Source organism: Heterodontus francisci, chromosome 20, assembly GCF_036365525.1.
Source record: "Heterodontus francisci isolate sHetFra1 chromosome 20, sHetFra1.hap1, whole genome shotgun sequence".
NCBI classification, from domain to species: Eukaryota; Metazoa; Chordata; class Chondrichthyes; order Heterodontiformes; family Heterodontidae; genus Heterodontus; species Heterodontus francisci.
This window is the reverse complement of record NC_090390.1, coordinates 78,883,744-78,905,590: the sequence shown is the minus strand read 5'-3', so window position 1 is coordinate 78,905,590 and position 21,847 is coordinate 78,883,744. Positions and strand designations below refer to the sequence as shown.

Sequence of the window (21,847 nt, the reverse complement as noted above, 5' to 3'; positions counted from 1 at the left end):
GGAGGAATGTGCACAATAAACAGAATAGCAACACTAAATCAACTGAAAACACTCTCAGACAAGTAGAAATCAAGAAAAATACTACCAATGAAATATACTCATATCACGCTTTGCCATACAGCCAATTACAGTGTAAAATCACCAGATCCAGGAATCTCTTTCTTTACCTGAACTTCTTATAATTTCTCTATAACATGATGCCTCCCAATTCTTCCCTTATACCCAGCTTGTCAAAATCTCCAACCTGCAACATTTCCAAAGCTCATTTATTCCCAGTAATAATCCCAAGTCCTGAACGTGCATTTAATGGCTATTAAAATGAGGGTCACAAATTGTATCTAAAATTAAGTAAAGAAATCTACATTTTGCAGTAAGCTACTCCACCAAAAGAGAGACTTCTTTTTAGTGACAGGGCCTGAGCGGCATGGAGTGATCATTCAGTACTGTTAAAGTTAAAACAAAGGCAACAAAAGTCTCCAAACCCGGGACTGGATGTGAAGAAAGATGGGGGAAGAATTACTCTGGTCCTTTGTGTCACAACATTGTCATCACAAGTATATTTGTGATTTTGCAGCGAGTTTACAACTCCACTACAAATATAGAACAGATGCATTTACAATGCTCATTGACTGTACCTAAACCTCAGCGTTCCCCCTCACTGATCCTTAACCAGCAATTATTACTTGGAGGCAAAATTATGAGCCTTGTTGAAGTAAAGCTGATTTATTGTTTGAAACTTAAGGCCCTAAAAGTACCTGCCTGCTCTTGTGGCCAAGACTGCTAGAGAATTCCGGATGCCACAATACACATAAGACAGGATACGAATATGAATCACCTTGCCCAGCATTTGGAGGAGCTCGTTCCGCAAGGGCAGTTTTTTTAAAATGGAAAATTGCGGTTTAAAGAAAGAAACTTGAACGCTTGACCATTTTAGAGCCTTCCTCTCAGGGAACTGGCTGTCGCTTCTATACCAGTTACTGCACTAGGTCACTTTCTGAAAAGTACTAGTGCTTGAGGGTCCAGCTGCCCGTATTTGTAAGTCGAAGCAGTAGTTATTGCCTGGGGAGTTGAACACAGTGGGCTTGGCAACTAAGCCCAGTTCTGTCATCTACACTGGTTAGTGAAAGGAATTTTCCTCAGCCCCAGGGGCTATGAGCTGGATAAAGTGTCTCTACTTCTTGGCAAACTTGGCAACCATCACAAATTTGTGCTCAAGCAAGAAAGAAAGACTTCCATTTATATAACGCCTCTCACAACCTCAGGACATCCCAAAGCACTTTACAGCCAATGAAATACTTTTGAAGTGTAGTCACTGTTGTAATGTAGGAGACACAGCAGCCAATTTGCACACAGCAAGCTCTCTCAAACAGCAATATGATAATGATCAAATAACCTGTATTAGTGATGTTGGGTGAGGGGTAAATATTGGTCAGGACACTGGGAAGTACTTCCCTGCTGTTCTTCAAAATAGTGTCATGGGATCTTTTACTTCCACCTGAGAGGGCAGACAGGGGCTCCGTTTAAAGTCTCATCCCAAAGTCGGCACTACAACAGGGCTGCGCTGACTCAAAAGCAAGATTACAATTTGCAAACCAATGAGATATAGATCATGTTTAATGAAGAGATCATGGTGGTTTAATCTTAAGCAAAGTAAGCAGTTGCAGAATTTCAGTTCGCAAATCATTGCTCCCTAAGTGTTTACACAGTATAGTGATATATTTATACTGTTAGCATTTACCATGCCCAACTGTGACAGCAGCATGAAAAATGCCCGGGCCTGTTATTTTAAGTAGCTTTTCACAGAAAAATGTTCCCGCTCAGCAGAAAGCTCTCGGCAGTTCCTTTCAGATGAACTTTTTGCTTTTAAATAGTTTATGCTCATTGTATATCCTTGATGTGCAGGGAATTAATGGGTTGGGCGTTTTATGCTTCATGGTATCCCAGCTCCACACGTCAAGTTTTTCCAAATATTTTTATATATTTATTACTCTTAATACTACTTTCTGTTTATATCCACTTGGCTTTGAAAATGAATGATTTCAAACTAACAAGGAAAAGAAAACTGTTGGATTCATACTTAACAGGATCACTCATCTTTGCTTGTTCCTTTTCCCCACCCCTGCCCACCAATCCCATTTCCCCCCCCCCCAACCCACCAATCCCCACCCTCACCCCCCAACCCACCACCAACCGACGCTCCACCTCAGCACTGACTTCTCACTGTTCTTCCTCACCTGCAAATGAGAGTAACTGAGTTATTTTAATTTCTGCTATTTTTGGTGTAGTGTATCACCCCAGATATTGATCAGTAGGAGGTATTGTTCCTGACTGACTGAGTGCCCCAAAGCCAATTTGTACCCAAACCTTTTGTCTCTATGGTGCCACACATGGAACTTCAGAAGCCCAGTATAAAGTTTCAATCCATGTTGCCATGAATTTGTACATGTCGTCAGTTGCTAGTACGAACAGATCCTGGGGTCCTCCTTTAGGATTTACCCACTGGTGCAGCCCTTTCCGAAACCTTCAGGCTCTCAAAATTCAAACAGGACCAATTAGCAAATATGGGAATCCAAGCCCAAATAGGACAGAGTTGCCTGGACTTCAGGTGCAGCACTGTCATCTCTAGCTGGCCGCATGTGGCTAATGGACTGCAGTTCGGACGCCAATGCATTAGGTGGATTATCTCAGTGACCACTCCGTTACGGGGTTCGTCACTTAGCCAACCACTGACGAACAGATAGATGTGTACCTTCCTCCCAATTGCTCATCTGATAAAGCGACTGCTCGGTGCACAACTGAATTACACAAACAAGAGGGTCCCAGTTTCAGTACCCCATGAATTAGCTGAACTCAACTGGGACAATGATATGGACAGCACAGTATACCTCAGTGCCCCTGGGGTCAGCAAGGGATCAAAAAAATTAACCAATGTTCCCGCTCTTGATCGCGATCTGACCCTTGCTGCAAAGTGAGTATGTATGGATGGCAGCTAACCCCAGGTGACAATACAATCTCCAGGTCATTGCCCCTGCTTATGCATGAGGCATTATAGAATCCCCTGCAACCATGGACCTTGTCCCTAAATACAAAGCATTCCATTGGGAAAGGAGCAGAAGAAATGGAAAACTGCGAGAAAAATTCAACATCAAACACATCATGCTCCTCTTAAATTAACAACTGTTTGTTTAAAGTGTCTAGATCTTTATCTGGGGTGCTCATTTAATAGGAGGTGAATGTAAAATGTACTGTCATGCAAAGCAAATTTTGAAAAATGCAGCTTTATATTTACAGTACCTTTTAGTATTTGAGGATCATTTAAAAAGCTCACAAGTGTGATATTTACATTGGCCAGACTGCAGAATTTAGTGAATAATGAGGTGTTAGATCAGTATCATATTATGTTTAGTGATAATGAGGAACAGTAATGGAGAGGAAGAGATTAATAGTCATTTACTTAAAGGGCTAGCATATCCCAATAATTTGTACTTTTCAACCCGAATTTTAACTTTATGTTCAGCTATTCATTGTCAGTATCAGGCAAACCTGGGTCAGGTACAGCACTGGTTACGTTCTCATTAGTTACCTCTGGGAGTATGATCACCTAAAGCATGAGCGTTGGAGGAAGTACCACTGATTCGCAGCTGAGTTCCAGATCATTCCGAGTCAGAATCATGGAAAATAAAATTAGAACCAGTTTCAGTGTAAAAAAAAACCAGATTAGATGCAGTGAACTGCTCTCTACCCTGGCAATGGACAGGATTATATCCTGCCCTTGGAAATGGGAACGAAGGTGGGGGGGGGGGGGGGGATGCATGGAGTGGCATTGGGCAGCGTGCCCGACATTGTCCTGCCCCCATGCCATTTTGTCTGTAGCAGGGAAGTTGGAGGATGGCCCTCCCGCCCAAGGCCAATTGAGCCACTAAAGTGGCCAATTAAGGGTAACAAGGGCAGCTTCCCACCTGTGCTCCCATTCACTAATGTCGGAGGGCCTGCCACTGCGTGGAGTCACTGCCACGTGAGACTTAGCAGCCTCCTAGCGGGCTCGGGGTTGGGGGGGTCCCTCCTCTGGGAGAAATCCATGGCTCATGGAAGATCTCCCCGGCAGCGATGGCAGTCCCTGCAGTGACCTCTTCCAGCCCTCACCAACCGCCCCTACCAATCCTCTTGTCGGAGCCTGCCTGGCAGGCCCCGGCGACCCCAGCCCCACTTACCTGTGTCCCGAATTCCCTTCCATCTTTGGCACTGCCGGGCTCCTGCAGTACCTGCAGTGGCCACTGTTTTCAGTGACGCTGCTGGTACTGCAGAGCTGCCAACCCTTCGATTGGCAGGCAGCTCTGGAGGTGTGTTTGTTTGTCCCTTAAAGGGACAGCGTCCCTGACGGTGGGCAGTTAATTGGCTGCCCGCTGTGGAATTCCACCGGGTTTCCGACAGAGGGCTGAGACGGGGTCATCCCCCACTGCCTTCCGGCCTTCCACCAGGATAAAATCCATCCCTAGGTGCCTCAGCTCCAACCTTCGAGAGCACCTACTGCTTTTTTCATTTTCCACACCAACCTTCCTGTCACCTTTCTGTGTGTCAGTTGCCAATTTAATGCCAATCGATACTGAATTAAGGACAGTGCCCACTCAGACCTGGGATGATTCCCCAAATTCAACTTTGGATTGTTCCTTACAGCCAGTATCCAGAGGAGATTATCACTGCATCAGTCTTTCCTGGATTTGAACAAGGGTCTGCTTATTTAGTAACTAATCTTACATGTTAATAGAATGAGAAAGCTATAGATTTATCAGTGTCTCACAATCATCACTTGTCACCTTGTTATATGCGTGATGCAATGTTGAAGGAGACATTCTGAGTCGAGCTCCCCCTTTCTATGACATGATTAATGGCAACTGCTGCCCACAGACCACGATTACCCTTCATAATGTCACTGGGATATAACTACACAATGTTACTGCGGTCCTCCCTAAATCTCTCCACCTGTCTAACTCTTTCCTCCTTTAAGATGCTCCTCAGATGTTGTCTTATGACTCTCCTGTGAAGCACCTTGGGATTTACTATGTTAAAGGTGCTATATAAATGCAAGTTGTTGTTGTTGTGTTCTATTCAATGTATATGTGCTTAAGCTGTGCAGAACTGGCCCTTCTGTGTGTCGGAATATGTGACGACTCGGGACTTAGTGAGTGTAGAGCACTGTCCTTTCACTTCTTGACCAGACAGACCGGTGGATGATTGGGAGGTGCGGTCAGTTCAAACCCCATCACTTCTTGTTTGCCCCTTGATCCTGGGTTTGATTCTAGCCCTGACTAATGGTTGTTACATCTCTCTGACATGGGAATGCTCAGTGAGATGAGTTTGGGCCGTCTCAACCTAGGCCCCAGTTCACACTAATCCACAGTACGTAATTGAGCAATTGCACCGAAGGAAACTGCTGCTACCTATAGTGTAGCAGATGGTAATGTGACAATAGTGTAGTGCAGGTCCTCTTCTGAGAGTAGGTTAAGAGCACTTGTTGGAACTAAAGACAACATAGGCCCCAAGTTCTGGAATTTTCTCCTTAACCCTTTCCACCTCTCTACCTCTCTTTCTTCCTTTGAGACGCTCCATAAAAGCGACCTCTTTCACCAAGCTTGTCCTAATATCTTATAATAAGTCTTGGTGTCAAATTTTGTTTGATAACACTCCTGCACAGTGCCTTGGGAGATTTTACTATATTAAAGTTGTTTATTGAAACGACCATTGGCAATGTTACCACACGAAAACTTAGAAGACTGGCATCAAATTCCTCTCTCCACTGTTTTAACAGCGGCACTAACCTATTTAGACCATGACAGACTGTAATTTTCAGGTTTATATTGATAACTTATACTACACCTGAGCTGGGTGTCTTTACTACTGAGTTTAACTGACTAAAGTTTCTGTTCCTGAGCACTGACATCCCTCAAACAAATGCATGTGTAATTATAAAATAAAGTAGATTTTTTTTTGCCAGTCAAGGAATATAACTGTCAAGCAATAAGGAAATGTGTTATTCTTCAACACATCTGCAATACTTGTTAAACAAGTACCTTGACTAAGCAGTGATTCAGCATTTGGAGTAATTCTGTAGCGTGGTATGGAATTTATCTCACTGTGAGTGGAACTAGTATGCTCTCTCTGGCTTGTTACTGCTGCAAAAAAGGTGTTTTGGGGAGGTTGTCTCAAAGTGCATACACCCGTGTTCAGGACTGAAGCAATGAGTGCAACATTTTTTTTCACTGTAGCAAATTTGTTGACATTTCATGGTTTTTGAGTCTTTCTACAGACTTGTGGAACTAAATGTCCAGGTTATCTGTTGATTTGGCTCATCCTGATTGACTACAGCCTGATGAATTTAATGCTCCACCCCAGTTTAGGGACAGCGGTCGATTGCATGAGGAGAGAGGCAAACATTAACTGAAACGACATACACAGAGTGGAATCTCTTTAGAAGTTAGCAAAAGAGACAAGTTTCAAACAAGAGAGAAAGTCTCACAGTAAATGTGACCTAGAGCCATACAAGTTTACACAGAAGCATGCAATCTGGTTGATCGCATCTGACTGTTCGCGAGGGCAACCCCAAGTTAATCCCACTACCCTTCTCTTTTCCCATAGCCCTAATTCTTCTAATATACATATTTATCCAATCTACCCTTAAAAGATGCAGTTGTCTCCTGCCTAAGACCCTGTAGCAAAGTATCCCTCCAAGCTTCTGCATAAAGAAATTACTCCACATCTCTCGTCTCTAAGCTAATTTTAAATTTATAATCTTGTATCAATTACTCCTTAATCAGGGAAAAATTTATTTCTCTATCCACTATCTAAACTCCTGTTAATTTTAAAAACCTTCTCTGAGCTTTCTCTGCTCTAAGGGAATTAGTCGCAGTAGCTCAAGTCTCTCCCCAATACTAAAGTTTATATCCTAGGCCTCATCCTGGTGAATCTACACTGTAGATTCTCTATAGTTTTAATGCTTTTCCGATAGTGAGATGCCCAAGCTTTCACACAGTACTCTAACTATGGCCTAAACCATGTATTTTATCTCTTTACCTCTTTACACTTATACACTTATGCCCTTACTTATTAAACTCAAAATGCTATTGACCTTTTTTATGGTTTTATCTACCTGCACTTATACTTTCAGAGAATTATAAGACTTGCATTTATATAGCACCTTTCATGACCTCAAAACATCCCAAAGCTCTTCCCAGCCAATGAGGTACTTTTGAAGTGTTGTAATGTAGGAAACATAGCATGCTAATTTGTACACAGCAAGCTCCCACAGACAGTAACGCGATAATGGTGATGCAGTCCGTTTTAGTGATGGAGGTTGAGGGATAAATATTGCCCAGGGCACTGGGAAGAACTTTCCTGCTCTTCTTTAAATAAGTGCCATAGGATCTTTTACATCCACCTGTTAGGGCAAGTGGGGCCCTGTTTTAATGTCTCATCCAAAAGCCAGCATTTCTGACAATGCAGCACTCCCTCAGTACTGCAGTAAAGTGGCAGCCTAGTTTATGTGCTAGTTTATGGGGCGGCACAGTGGCGCAGTGGTTAGCACCGCAGCCTCACAGCTCCAGCGACCCGGGTTCAATTCTGGGTACTGCCTGTGTGGAGTTTGCAAGTTCTCCCTGTGTCTGCGTGGGTTTCCTCCGGGTGCTCCGGTTTCCTCCCCCATGCCAAAGACTTGCAGGTTGATAGGTAAATTGGCTATTAGCAATTGCCCCTAGTATAGGTAGGTGGTAGGGAAATATAGGGACAGGTGGGGATGTGGTAGGAATATGGAATTAGTGTAGGATTAGTATAAATGGGTGGTTGATGGTCGGCACAGACTCGGTGGGCCGAAGGGCCTGTTTCAGTGCTGTATCTCTAAAAAAAAAGTATCTGGACTAAGACTTCAACCAAGGAAGCCTTCAGACTAAGAGGCAAGGATACTACCCACGGAGCCACCTTATGTGTGGGTACTTTTTGTTCCCTTTGTTCATTCACCCCCGTAAGCTTCTTTTCATTGAGTGTGTACTCTTCTTTCTTGTTCCTCCAAAAGTATGCAACCTGACACTTATCCACACTTGTACCAAGCTGAAGGCAACTAAGCTGGGACAATAAATGCCGGCCTTTCTAGTTATGCCGTATGCTGAGGATGAATTTAAAAAATGGATGGAAAGGATCCCATAGCACTATTTGAAGAAGAGAAGGGGAGTTCTCCCAGTGTCTTCACCAATATTCATCCCTCAAACATTGCCACCAACAACAGATTAAGCAGCCATTTATCTCATGTACTGTTTATGGGACTTTACTGTAATTTACTGCAACTTGCCTCCATAGCAGTGACTGCACTTCATGAGTAATTGACTGTTTGTGTGGAACTTCGCGTCGTCCTGACGATGTAAAAGGCACTTTACAAATACAAGCTGTTTCTTCCTCAGAGGATCTTTCATGCTGCATTACAAGTATGCATTACATAGATGTTGGCACACATAGTACGGAAAAATAGAGGGTACCTCATGCTGTGCTAATGAAGATGATAAAGGACATGTCAGAAACAGTAGAGAATGCTGTGGAGATATCCAGAACAATGTGTGTTCTTTGATGTAGCTATGGAGAGTGTAACTCCTAGTACTTTAAAAGATCTTTTATTAATAAATTGAACCACATATAACTGTGTTCTGCAATCCTTCAAACCATATTTCCTGATTTGTTACAATCTTAAACATATTTTTTGATCAAGTTGTGCCAGATATGAACGGTAAACTAGACATAACTTTTCAGAAGCTAGTTTCCCTGACAGCAAGTTCGCACCAAATCCACATTATAAATAAGAAGGAGGGGGGAGAAAAGGGAGACCATGGAGAGTTTATTTAACAGTTACTTGATTTGTTCATCAGTTATGAGGCATGACCAAATGGCACTGAATTTTATTTCTCAAATACATGTTTCGCAATATTTCCACAGAGCCCAACAGTTACCGAACAATGGTGGGAAGGACGATTAATGGGAGCCAGCTGGGGAAGGACTACATCCATCTCAAGAACTTGCTCCAGTCCATCCGATTCTACACAAAAGCCAGCCTGTATGGGCCGAACATTGGTAGGCCACGCAGGAATGCTGCAGCACTGCTAGATGGGTAGGTTATCTGAAACCCAGTGTGAGAGCTCCCCACAGCTGTGGATAATTTACTCTGCTGTGTAATGACTCAGATGTTTCTCCAAATGACTGACTTATTCTGCGCTTAAGTAGAGGGCAAACCATAAACCAAAAGTTACATGACTTTAGCTAATTTTCCATTAAGGAGCAGACAGTCCATGGCTCCGGCTCCTCAGCACAGACATTTACCTCAAACTGGAGCACCCCTCCTCTCAACAATCAAAAGTCCAATGAAACAGAAAGTCCCGATTAATCAAAATGACTTTCCCTTGTCTTAAACGAGCACTGCGCCCATGAAATAACAGCTTGTATTCTGTGATGAGTTGTTGATGGTGAACCGTCATTAGTCGCCATCACTGCCCCTCAGAAACTGACCATAACTTCGAGATGTCGGACATGCGCAGATTAGCATGGAAGTCCTGAAGTTGTGCTCTGTCGCTCAGGGCTTTGGCATAGTCTGCGCTATGGACCACGATCACTGAAATCAGCGAGACCTCCCACTGCCAGATCACTGTTAAAAACCCCTTAAAAAAAATTTCACCTTGTTCACTGCGTTTTTAACCGCAATGTTGATTAATAAAATTTGATGAACAACAGAACTAGCCCTGAAAAAAAATTCTATTCAAGGAGTGCTGTCGAATGATTAATTAGTAGATACTTTAAACTACATTTTATTGATAATGATTTAAAAAAAAAAATCTTTTCAGAATATTTTACCTTCTACCTTCACCTCATATGTATGTCCCAATCTTTAATTTGCTCTGTGCCAAAAATTTTTTTAAGTGATTTTATTGCGTTTTGTTTCCTGGATGGAAAGTCTATGAAAAAGCTTTAATGCGATTGGCTGCTTGGACAGCCTGATGACATCACTCCAGCTGCACGCTGGGAATCCCCCAGTAACGAATGCTGCAATCGGTTGCAGTAACTCTGCACGGTGATAGAGGGGAAATTCTCACCAGAGAGATCACTCAATCTCGCAGTGAGACTCACTTCAAGGTCAGAGGCAAGCACCCTTGCTTCCCGACTGACGGGAAACTTCAGGCCAATGCTTGTATTACAGTATGAATTATTCTTCTTCTTTGGCCTCCTTATCTCGAGAGAAAATGGATACGCGCCTGGAGGTGGTCAGTGGTGTGTGGAGCAGCGCCTGGAGTGGCTATAAAGGCCAATTCTAGAGTGACAGGCTCTTCCACAGGTGCTGCAGAGAAATTTGTTTGTCGGGGCTGTTGCACAGTTGGCTGTCCCCTTGTGCTTCTGTCTTTTTTCCTGCCAACTACTAAGTCTCTTCGACTCGCCACATTTTAGCCCCGTCTTTATGGCTGCCCACCAGCTCTGGCGAACGCTGGCAACTGACTCCCACGACTTGTGATCAATGTCACAGGATTTCATGTCGCGTTTGCAGACGTCTTTAAAGCGGAGACATGGACGGCCGGTGGGTCTGATACTAGTGGCGAGCTCGCTGTACAATGTGTCTTTGGGGATCCTGCCATCTTCCATGCGGCTCACATGGCCAAGCCATCTCAAGCGCCACTGACTCAGTAGTGTGTACAAGCTGGGGATGTTGGCCGCCTCGAGGACTTCTGTGTTGGATATACGGTCCTGCCACCTGATGCCAAGTATTCTCCGGAGGCAGCGAAGATGGAATGAATTGAGACGTCGCTCTTAGCTGACATACGTTGTCCAGGTCTCGCTGCCATAGAGCAAGGTACTGAGGACACAGGCCTGATACACTCGGACTTTTGTGTTCCGCGTCAGTGCGCCATTTTCCCACACTCTCTTGGCCAGTCTGGACATAGCAGTGGAAGCCTTTCCCATGCGCTTGTTGATTTCTGCATCTAGAGACAGGTTACTGGTGATAGTTGAGCCTAGGTAGGTGAACTCTTGAACCACTTCCAGAGCGTGGTCGCCAATATTGATGTATGGAGCATTTCTGACGTCCTGCCCCATGATGTTCGTTTTCTTGAGGCTGATGGTTAGGCCAAATTCGTTGCAGGCAGCCGCAAACCTGTCGATGAGACTCTGCAGGCACTCTTCAGTGTGAGATGTTAAAGCAGCATCGTCAGCAAAGAGGAGTTCCCTGATGAGGACTTTCCGTACTTTGGACTTCGCTCTTAGATGGGCAAGGTTGAACAACCTGCCCCCTGATCTTGTGTGGAGGAAAATTCCTTCTTCAGAGGACTTGAACGCATGTGAAAGCAGCAGGGAGAAGAAGATCCCAAAAGGTGTGGGTGCGAGAACACAGCCCTGTTTCACACCACTCAGGATAGGAAAGGGCTCTGATGAGGAGCCACCATGTTGAATTGTGACCTTTCATATTGTCATGGAATGAGGTGATGATACTTAGTAGCTTTGGTGGGCATCCAATCCTTTCAGTAGTCTGAAGAGACCACGTCTGCTGACGAGGTCAAAGGCTTTGGTGAGATCAATGAAAGCAATGTAGAGGGGCATCTGTTGTTCATGGCATTTCTCCTGTATCTGACGAAGGGAGAACAGCATGTCAACGGTCGATCTCTCTGCACGAAAGCCACACTGTGCCTCAGGGTAGACGCGCTCGGCCAGCTTCTGGAGCTTGTTCAGAGCGACTCGAGCAAAGACTTTCCCTATGAATTATATAGACTACAAAACAGAAGAGGTAACAATGTAAATCACAAGGAGCCTCGTCACTGCTGTGCCATCCTAATGGGAGTGCCATATGGCTCTTCCCACTTTTCTCCACGCGCAAACACTTCCCCTTTAACATCTCTACGCAAGTTTAAACCGAGGCACGTCTACTTAACTGGAGTTCAGTTTATGAGACGAGCATAAAGTAGGTTGAAATCTTCAGGCTGTAGCCAGTTATCACATTCACCCCATGGACTCAAGGCTGCAGTGGGCGGGTTGGAAAAGAAAACCAATGCCCATTGACTGAAATGTCTTTCCTCCTGAAGTGCTGTCAGCAGGATTAGAATATTAAGGAAGCAAAATTAACATCCAGCATATGCATTAAGGTTAAAGACAAACACTCCCCCTTATCCAGTTGACCCCTCTCTCCTCTTCCCCCCCAAAAAGATGACTTATTCTGTTGTGTGGTTGCATCAACCACCCTAAAGCAGCTCAGCTGAACTGCCATTCTTCATCTGTGAGGTCAAACTTGCTATTTGACCACAGAGGCCATCACAGCTGAGTACAATTGTAAGGTGTTACTATCTCTATGGGGGTTTTAAAATGGTATTCTCTGCATAAGGTGGTATTACAGGGTACTATCTTCATTGTGGGGGGGGGGAGGGGTGGCATTTAAAGGAGTATTATCTTCATCGACAGAACTTTAAAGAGTTACATCTTTATGTACAAAGGCTGGAATTTTACCAGGCCTCTCGAGACAGGCTGGCAGGCCGGAGGGCTCATAAAATGGCAGTGGAAGGTGTTGGAAGGAACGCCCAACTTTTTCCCACTACCACAGGATATTCCCAGAAGTGGGAACGGCAACAGCATGGTCGCCCACTGACCGGAGGTGGGCAGCCAATTAATTCAATTAAGTGGCCAGTTAATGGCCACTTTCCGACCCCACCAGCATTTTATCCGCGTCGGGACAGGCCCCCACCACGTGGGGAGGCAACCAGCCATATTGAGGCAGCTTCCCAGTGGCTTCCCGGGTGCAGGGAAGCCTTCCTTTCTGGCCACTCCAAGGTCCACGATGTGCCCCCCCCCACCCCCGACATGGGCGGCAATGGCCATCGCAGCGGCTTCGATGCCACCACCGGAGGGTTCACCCCTCCAATTGCCGGGGCCTGCCTGCCTGCCTGGCCCTGGCACATTAAAATATGCTTGCCTGCCCTTCGAGGGTGCCTCAGCATGGAGGTGCCCTCGACTCCCTGAAGCCTCAGCAGCAGCCGAGGCTGCAGAGCTTGTGCCTTCTGATTCGGCCGGCAGCTCTGAGAGGCCTGGCCAACGCCCTTCATTAGACGGGGGTTCCTGCGGCGGCCTATTAATTGGCTGCCGATGGTAGAATAGATCCTATGGTCCCACCGTCCATTTACATGGGCTCGGGACTTGCTTTCCATCCTGGCTGTGGAACTTCCTACCTTATGGTAAAGTCCAGCCCTTATAAAGTCTTTGGCAACCCATTTTTCATTTCTTTACAAATTTGGAATGCAAAGGCATAAACCACATTGAAAGATGTCACTGCAAGACCTGTTATTGTCTCTGATAAGGTACCTCATTGGCGCCAGCCCGCACCAGGACATGGCACGATTTTCTAATGCACATAGGCAGCAGGCGGGGCCTCGCTCAGTAAATCTACCCTCTGATGGCATCACGGGGAAGATGGTGACTCATCTTTCCCAGCAATCAACAAACTTCTCCAAACACCTTTCCCCTGAAGAAAGTGGCCCTTTAACTGCACAGCAATTTAAACTTCAAAAAAAAATCTTGTAGTCTCTTTAATGACTGCTGTTCAACAGGAAATGTTTGACAATTACCAGTAACTGGTAAATCTCACCTTCAATAGGCCATGTGTTCTGAGGGACTTCTTGTCTAACACCATGAAATTCCTATTTTGGAACCGAAAATATTTACGGTGGCCTCACAAACAAAATCAGTTGGAATCTCCGTATGCAGGATGTTTGGGAGAGGCAATAGCCTTCAGCTCGCATGTTTACCTAATAAAATTGTTCTTTTCAAAGCTTAGAAATCATACCATGCACTTCGAATGCTGTACTCGGTTGTACTGATGCATTGTGCAACAGGGAAAACAAGGGGAGGGTCTGTGTTCCAATTCCAGAGTCCTCCTGATTTTCCAAGATGGTGGTTGGTAGCCTGCAAGCCTTGACCACTGGGAGGCAGTAGCTGGCACCTGGATAAATATCCCATTCTCGATCCACACCTTCGCAGACTCCACTTTGCACTGCATCAATGGGTACTTGAGTAGAGCATGTACTCCCTTGACACTCATCGCCAGTGTTGAACACTGCCATGCCCTGATTTCCATCCCTTTTATAGAATCATAGAATGCTTACTACACAGAAGGAGGCCATTCAGCCCGTCGTGCCCATACTGGCGCTTTGCAAGAACAACTCACACAGTTCCACTCCCCCGCTATTCCCTGTAGCCCTACAAATTTCCTCTCTTCAGATAATTATCTAATTCGCTTTTGAAGGCCTCAGTTGAATCTACCTCCACCACACTCTCAGGCAGTGCATTCCAGATCCTAACCATTCGCTGAGTAAACAGGTTTTTCCTCATGTCGCTGTTGCTTCTTTTCCCAATCACCTTAAATCGGTGTCCTCTGGTTCTGGATCCTTCCGCCAATGGGAACAGTTTTCTCCCTATCTACTCTGCCCAGACCCCTCATGATTTTGAACACCTCCATCAAATCTCCTCTTAATCTTCTCTTGTCCAAGGAGAACAGCCCCAGCTTCTCCAAACTATCCACATAACTGAAGTTCCTCATTCCTGGAACCCTTCTCGTGAATCTTTTATGCACCCTCTAATATCTTAACATCCTTCTGAAAATGTGGTGCCCAGAACTGGAGACAATACTCCAGTTGAGGCTGAGCTAGTGTTTTATATAGGTTTATCATAACTCCCTTGTTTTTGTACTCTATGCCCCTACTTATAAAGCCCAGAATACTGTATGCTTTAATAACCACTTTCTCAACATGCTCTGCAAACCTTCAATGATTTGTGCACATATACCCCCAGGTCCCTCTGCTCCTGCACCCCCTTTAGAATTGTACCCTTTAATTCATAATGCCTCTCCTCATTCTTCCTACCGAACTGAATGACTTCACACTTTTCTGCATTAAATTTCATCTTCCCCATGTCCGCCCATTCCACCAGCCTGTCTCTGTCCTCTTGAAGTCTATCAATATCCTCCTCACAGATCACAATACCTCCAAGTTTTGTGTCATCCACAAATTTTGAAATTGTACCACACCTCCCATACTTGCAAAGGTTTCCATCATCTCAACAGTTACCAACCTTTGTTCTGTTTCCTTGCTCCAGCATCACAAACCAAATGATACGTGGGCAGGTTTATCTCTGGAGTCACGCTAGCTCTCCATGTAACATCTATTTCAGGACAAATTGCCAAATGATCTCCTGTCTCCAACAGCAGTAAACCCCCCCACCCCATGCCCACATTCCCGCCATTGGCCATTCAACACGTCTATCCTTACCTATTGAGAAGAGAACCGACTCTTCACTATCTGATTGATCTTTTTCCGACAATGATTTTTCTCCTGGTTTGCTCGCAGCAGTGTCCAGGAGATTAATCTTTCATTCATGGAATCTCCAGGGAAATCTTGGAGGATTGGCAACCCTAACAAGACTAGTGGGCCTGGGAAGAAGACCCAGTGCTCCCCAACACCCAGCTCTACTTCTGGGATATCCGGCCAGAACTAACTTTGGGGCATTTAATACATCCCCCCAAATCTGGGTGTGGATATTGAAATGAAATGCACATGATAGAAAAATGCCCCACAATGTATTTCCTGTTAGTTGCAACATAACAATGCTATACATCAGAAACAATGAGAGTTATTTTGACTTTGAGTGTGATAGTGTAAAACAGATAATATCTGATCAGCTAAATGTCACCTAATATCAGTTAAAAGAGTAGGAAGAATGGATAACTCCTTCAGAGTGCCAGCCCAGATACGAGATGACCAATAGCTTTCCCCCTGTGCTGGGGATTTCTACGATTCTTCCAATTCATGAACTGATGCCTCTGTGACTGTTACGTTGTGTACCCCACCAGACTGCAACTTGACACCCTCGCAATAAAATGGCTTAGAGCACTCTGATCTGACAGAGCACTACCATAGCTTACAACCTCGGTGCCCATGAGGATGTGCAAATCCATTATAGGCCTGTACAGAGACTCGTAACAAAAATTAATTGTGGCTATTATTAGTTTCAAATTAAATGAAAGAAAACAAAAGAAAGATTTGCATTTATATAGCACCTTTCACGACCACTGGACAAAGCACGTTGCAATCAATGAAGTATAGTCACTATTGTAATGTAGGAAACTCGGCAGCCAATTTGTACACAGCAAGGTCTCACAAACAGCTATAATGATAATGACTAGATAATCTTTTTTTTATTCTTACATGGGATGTCGGGTGTCAATGGCAAGGTCAGCATTTGTTGGCCATCCCTAATTGCCATTGACTGCTGAGCTAGGCCATTTCAGAGGGCAGTTACATTGCTGTGGGTCTGGAGTCACATATAGGCCAGACCAGGTAAGGACAGCAGATTTCCTTCCCTCAAGAACAGTAGTGCACCAGATGGGTTTTTACAACAATTGATGATAGCTTCATGGCACTATTACTCAGACTCGCTTTCAATTCCAAATATTTTTATCGATTAATTGAATTTAAATTCCACCAGCTGCTATGGTGGGATTTGAACCTGTGTCCCCAGGGTATTAACCTGGGCCTCTGGAGTACTAGCCCAGTGATATTAGCACTATACCACCACCTCCTCTATTTGTTTTTGTGATGTTGATTGAGTGACAAATCTGGGCCACCAGGGATAACCACCGTGCTCTTCAAAATAATTCCACAGGAGCTTTTGCCTGAGAGGGTAGACAGGGCCTTAGTTTAACCTCCCAACTGAAAGACAGCACAGCACTTCATCAATACTGTACTAGATTGTCTGTCTAGATTGCTGTGCTCAAGTTCTGGAGTGGTGAACGTGCTGCCACCTGGGCCATAGCGTGGCATAAAGCTTTATTTTGGCTTGCTCTGCTAGCACCCTCTTTTGTGCACTAACTATTCTCCCTGCAGGATGGTACAAATGGCAAACACAGGGGGACAGATGCAGTTCAGCAAGATCTCTCTTGAAGCCTTTGATTTTAAAGCCACCACACAAACCGACATCCACTCAGACACAAGCTCATATCAGCTGCTTGTCTGTACTCTGTCGCAATGCCTCAGCCAGCACATAGAGATGATGAAGGGGTTAACTGAACTGTGGCTGGGCTTGACATGACATACCCACAGGCTTATATAAATTCACTGTAAATCAATGGGGCTTTTGGGAAACCAAGTCCTTGATCCTCGCTTTAATGAAAACCATTAAAGCAACTAACTTTTAACATCAGCCCTCTCCTCAAGTCTTAATTTGAAACAAAACACTTTCCTGTTATTTTTCTGGCTTTTCTTTAACAAACCAAAATTAAAATATAGCAAGAGTGCTTCCTCCCATTTAATTATTGGACTTGCCTAATGAAGAAAACCTTAAAGAATGCTATTGAATTTCTTCAGTAGCTGTAAGAGAGACAGAGAGCAACTGTTAAATCAGCTCTGATTATAGCCTGCAGTATACTATTTAAACTACAAGGTTTAAAAGAAAAGGGTAATCCAGGTTGCCCAGTGGGGTATTTAGGCAAATAAACCATCTGCTGTGGTACTGAGCCAAAGAGACCAGAAAGATCCCAGAGACAATCATCTAGTCTGTAGCTGTGTTGGCTAGTCTCATCTGGGCCAAGAGTTCCCTCAGCACCCCTGAACTGGGGAAGCAAAATAGTTATCAGCCCCTTGGTTGTGCTTCAGTGATCTTTGCTGGTAAAGATGGGTGAGGAGAGGATTGAACCCAACTGTGATGCTCACCACAGCTGAATAGCTTGCTGCCACCCACTGGTTTGGTGGACACTTGAAGAATGGCCTCCTGGGTGAGATACTGCAGCCATGGAACTATACCTAAGCATAAATCAGTACCTTAGATTGGGGAACAGTGAAGTTAATTGGATGGGGGAGATAATATTTCCTGAGAAGTATTGTCAGGATGTCGAAAGACTTGAATTCATAGAGCATCTTTCATGACCTCAGGATGTGCCAAAGTGCTTCACAGTCAATTCGAAGTGTAGTTACATGTTGCAGTGTAGGAAGTGCGACAGCCACTTGTGCACAGTAAGCTCCCACAAACAGCAATGTAACAAGGACCAGATAATCTGGAGTACTGTGTTGTTGATTCGGGGATAAATATTGGTTAGGATAACTCCCCTGCTCTCCTTTGAAACAGTGCCATGGGATCTTTTTACAGCCACCTGAGAGAGCAGTCATCCAAAAGGCAACAGTGGATATCAGCCTAGATTTTTGTACTTATATATCTGGAGTGGGATTTGAACCGACAATCTTCAAAGTGAGAGAGAAGTGTGCTATGCATTGAGCCACAGCTAATGCAAGGTAATAGGCCTGTAATCCTATGATGTAGTTCTTTCCTCTCTTCAAGATAGTCTAGCCACTGTTTGGCAAATCCCATAAGTAGGGATCTTAAATTTGTCAGTTCCAGCCCTGGATGCGATTTAGCTCTGTGGTTAGTTGTGAAACTGTTATATTCTTATTATGGTTGAGGAGCACTGTGGTGCACAAAAAAGTAGTTTTGCATCACAGAAAACAGTGCAGGCATTGCAAACATCGGCATGGAAAGCACGCAGCAGATTTACAAATCTTTCGCCAGGATCTGCAATTTCAAACTCAGTTTAAACAGAAAGTTTCTGAAGACACTTTTAAAGCTCTGTACAGTCAAGCAGCTCTGGACCTTCCAAGAGTTTTGGGTGATAAGGGTAATTATTCAGTCCCGCTCCAAGAATGGATTGGAGAATTGAAACCACAATGTTGTCGCCCTGTCTCCATCTTACACTCAGTGGGCACTGGCCCTTCATCTCGAGCTCCGTGTATAAATAAAGTGTTTCACTGAGTCAGGAACTGGATTATTGACCCCATGATAACTACATTAGAGCACACCGATTCTAAATGAATCAGAAAGCCAAGATCTGTAGAGTTTGGGGAAAATCTTGTACTACATGAGCCAATGTTGAGGAGGGCCTGCATCTGCAGTACACTCCTGCCTCCCCCGGCATGACCACCACCAATTTACTTTCATGGAGAAAGGAAAAGAACATTTATTCGCACATCAGAGTTCCTCCGACAGGCCAGATCCCACCTATCTCAATAGAGGCAAGAGCATTGATGCAAATGTAGGAAGTACTATTTATACTTTGGAGTTTTGGAGCATTACAGGAGAATCTGGAAGGTTCAGAGTCATCATGTACGGGACTCCTGCTTGATTGCATTATAATAATGGTCAATGGAAAACAATTCTCTGAGACACATGGGGCTGAATTTTATGAGGCCTCATGTATTGGGGGTCGTGGTGGTGGGGGGGGGAAGATTCTTCCGGGAGAGGCCCAGCACGACCCTCGCTGCCAAGAAGGCCCCGCCGCATTTTACCGGCGACGGCGAGGCCTTCGGGCTGCCCCACCCCCAAACCCCGCTGCTCGTTGGCGGGACCTTCATTTAAACATTAAAATTAAGTAAAATAAATGCAAATTAACTTACCTTGTCCCAGCGGTTGTCCCACACTGATATTCCGGCCGCCGGCCGCAACTCTTCCGAGTTGCGAAGCGTGACACAGGTGGGGAGGGGAGAGGAGTGAAAATTCCAGGGTGGGGAGTGGGTTGAGGGTCAAAGGTGTTGAAGTTGGGGGAGTGAAAGTTCGTAATTTTACAAATTGGTTTTTCGGGGGGTGGGTGGGGGTGAGTTATTTTATTAATTGATAACTCAGTGGGGGGGTGCGGTTGGAAAGGGGAATGAAAGTTTTTTTGACATTTTCTTTGTAATTTCTCGGTGCCAGCACCTCTAAAAATTTGATAGTACCTGAAGGGCTAAAAGCCCTTTAAAAACGGCGCTGGCACCTGTGCGGTGGTGCCAGATGCCATTGCCAGGGTTGAAGCGGCCGCCCCCTCTACATCATCGAGGGCGGCTGCTCTGCCCCTTTCATTCAAATGAGCCCGCACGCGAAATATCGTAGATCCGCGCGGGAAGACTGCTGATTACGGAGCGGGCCGCCGCAAATGGCGGCACGCACATAAATTTCAGTCCATGATTTGGCAACATAGGGATGTGTTGCAAACTGCTGTGACCCTGAGGCTGTTTAAGACATGAGACCAACTAGCTTGTGGTTGTTATTTGATGGGAAGCAATTCATATTGTTTTCAGTATCTTAAAGCAACAAAGCTTGGGACAGAATGTCAGAGCAGTGGGAGATCATAGGCAAGTCAGTGGACAAAGCATTGGCAAGGCAATGCAGATACTATTAGCAGGGCAGTGGAGATACCATTAGCCGGGCAGTGGAGATACTATTAGCAGGGCAGTGCAGATACTATTAGCAGGGCAGTGGAGATACCATTAGCAGGGCAGTGCAGATACCATTTGCAGGGCAGTGGAGATACCATTAGCAGGGCAGTGTAGATACTATTAGCATGGCAGTGGAGATACCATTAGAAGGGCAGTGGAGATACTATTAGCAGGGCAGTACAGAAACTATTAGCATGGCAGTGGAGATACCATTAGCAGGGCAGTGCAGATACTATTAGCATGGCAGTGGAGATACCATTAGCAGGGCAGTGCAGATACTATTAGCATGGCAGTGGAGATACCATTAGCAGGGCAGTGCAGATACTATTCGCAGGGCAGTGCAGATACCATTAGCAGGGCAGTGCAGATACTATTAGTAGGGCAGTGCAGATACTATTAGCAGGGCAGTGCAGATACCATTAGCAGGGCAGTGCAGATACTATTAGCAGGGCAGTGCAGATACCATTTGCAGGGCAGTGCAGATACTATTACCAGGGCAATGCAGATACTATTAGCAGGGCAGTGGAGATACCATTAGCAGGGCAGTGGAGATACTATGAGCAGGGCAGTGGAGATACCATTAGCAGGGCAGTGGAGATGCCATGAGCAGGGCAGTGCAGATACTATTAGCAGGGCAGTGCAGATACTATTAGCAGGGCAGTGCAGATACTATTAGCATGGCAGTGGAGATACCATTAGCAGGGCAGTGCAGATACTATTACCATGGCAGTGGAGATACCATTAGCAGGGCAGTGCAGAGAATATTAGCATGGCAGTGGAGATACAATAGGCAGGGCATTGCAGATACTATTAGCATGGCAGTGGAGATACCATTAGCAGGGCAGTGCAGATACTATTAGCATGGCAGTGGAGATACTATTAGCAGGGCAGTGGAGATACAATTAGCAGGGCAGTGGAGATACCATTAGCAGGGCAGTGGAGATACCATTAGCAGGGCAGTGGAGATACCATTAGCGGGGCAGTGCAGATACCATTAGCGGGGCAGTGCAGATACCATTAGCAGGGCAATGCAGATACCATTAGCAGGGCAGTGGAGATACCATTAGCAGGGCAGTGCAGATACCATTAGCAGGGCAGTGGCGATACCATTAGCAGGGCAGTGGAGATACCATTAGCAGGGCAGTGGAGATACCATTAGCAGGGCAGTGGCGATACCATTAGCAGGGCATTGGAGATACCATTAGCAGGGCAGTGGAGATACTATTAGCAGGGCAGTGGAGATACTATTAGCAGGGCAGTGGCGATACCATTAGCAGGGCAGTGGAGATACCATTAGCAGGGCAGTGGAGATACTATTAGCAGAGCAGTGCAGATACCATTAGCAGGGCAGTGCAGATACCATTAGCAGGGCAGTGCAGATACCATTAGCAGGGCAGTGCAGAAACTAAGCATGGCAGTGGAGATACCATTAGCAGGGCAGTGCAGATACTATTAGCATGGCAGTGGAGATACCATTAGCAGGGCAGTTCAAACACTATTAGCATGGCAGTGGAGATACCATTAGCAGGGCAGTGCAGATACTATTGGCATGGCAGTGGAGA

At 45.2% G+C, this 21,847-nt stretch overlaps 1 protein-coding gene across 3 annotated transcripts in view; it reads left to right on the top strand.

The window, feature by feature from the left end:
- hpse2 (heparanase 2) overlaps positions 1–21,847 on the top strand; it is a 378,650-nt gene that overhangs the window by 186,687 nt on the left and 170,116 nt on the right. For all 3 annotated transcript variants that reach the window (XM_068053087.1, XM_068053086.1, XM_068053085.1), the window contains one exon: positions 8,971–9,142. In XM_068053087.1, coding sequence (XP_067909188.1) covers positions 8,971–9,142 — 172 coding nt within the window. The remainder of the gene's footprint in view (positions 1–8,970; positions 9,143–21,847) is intronic.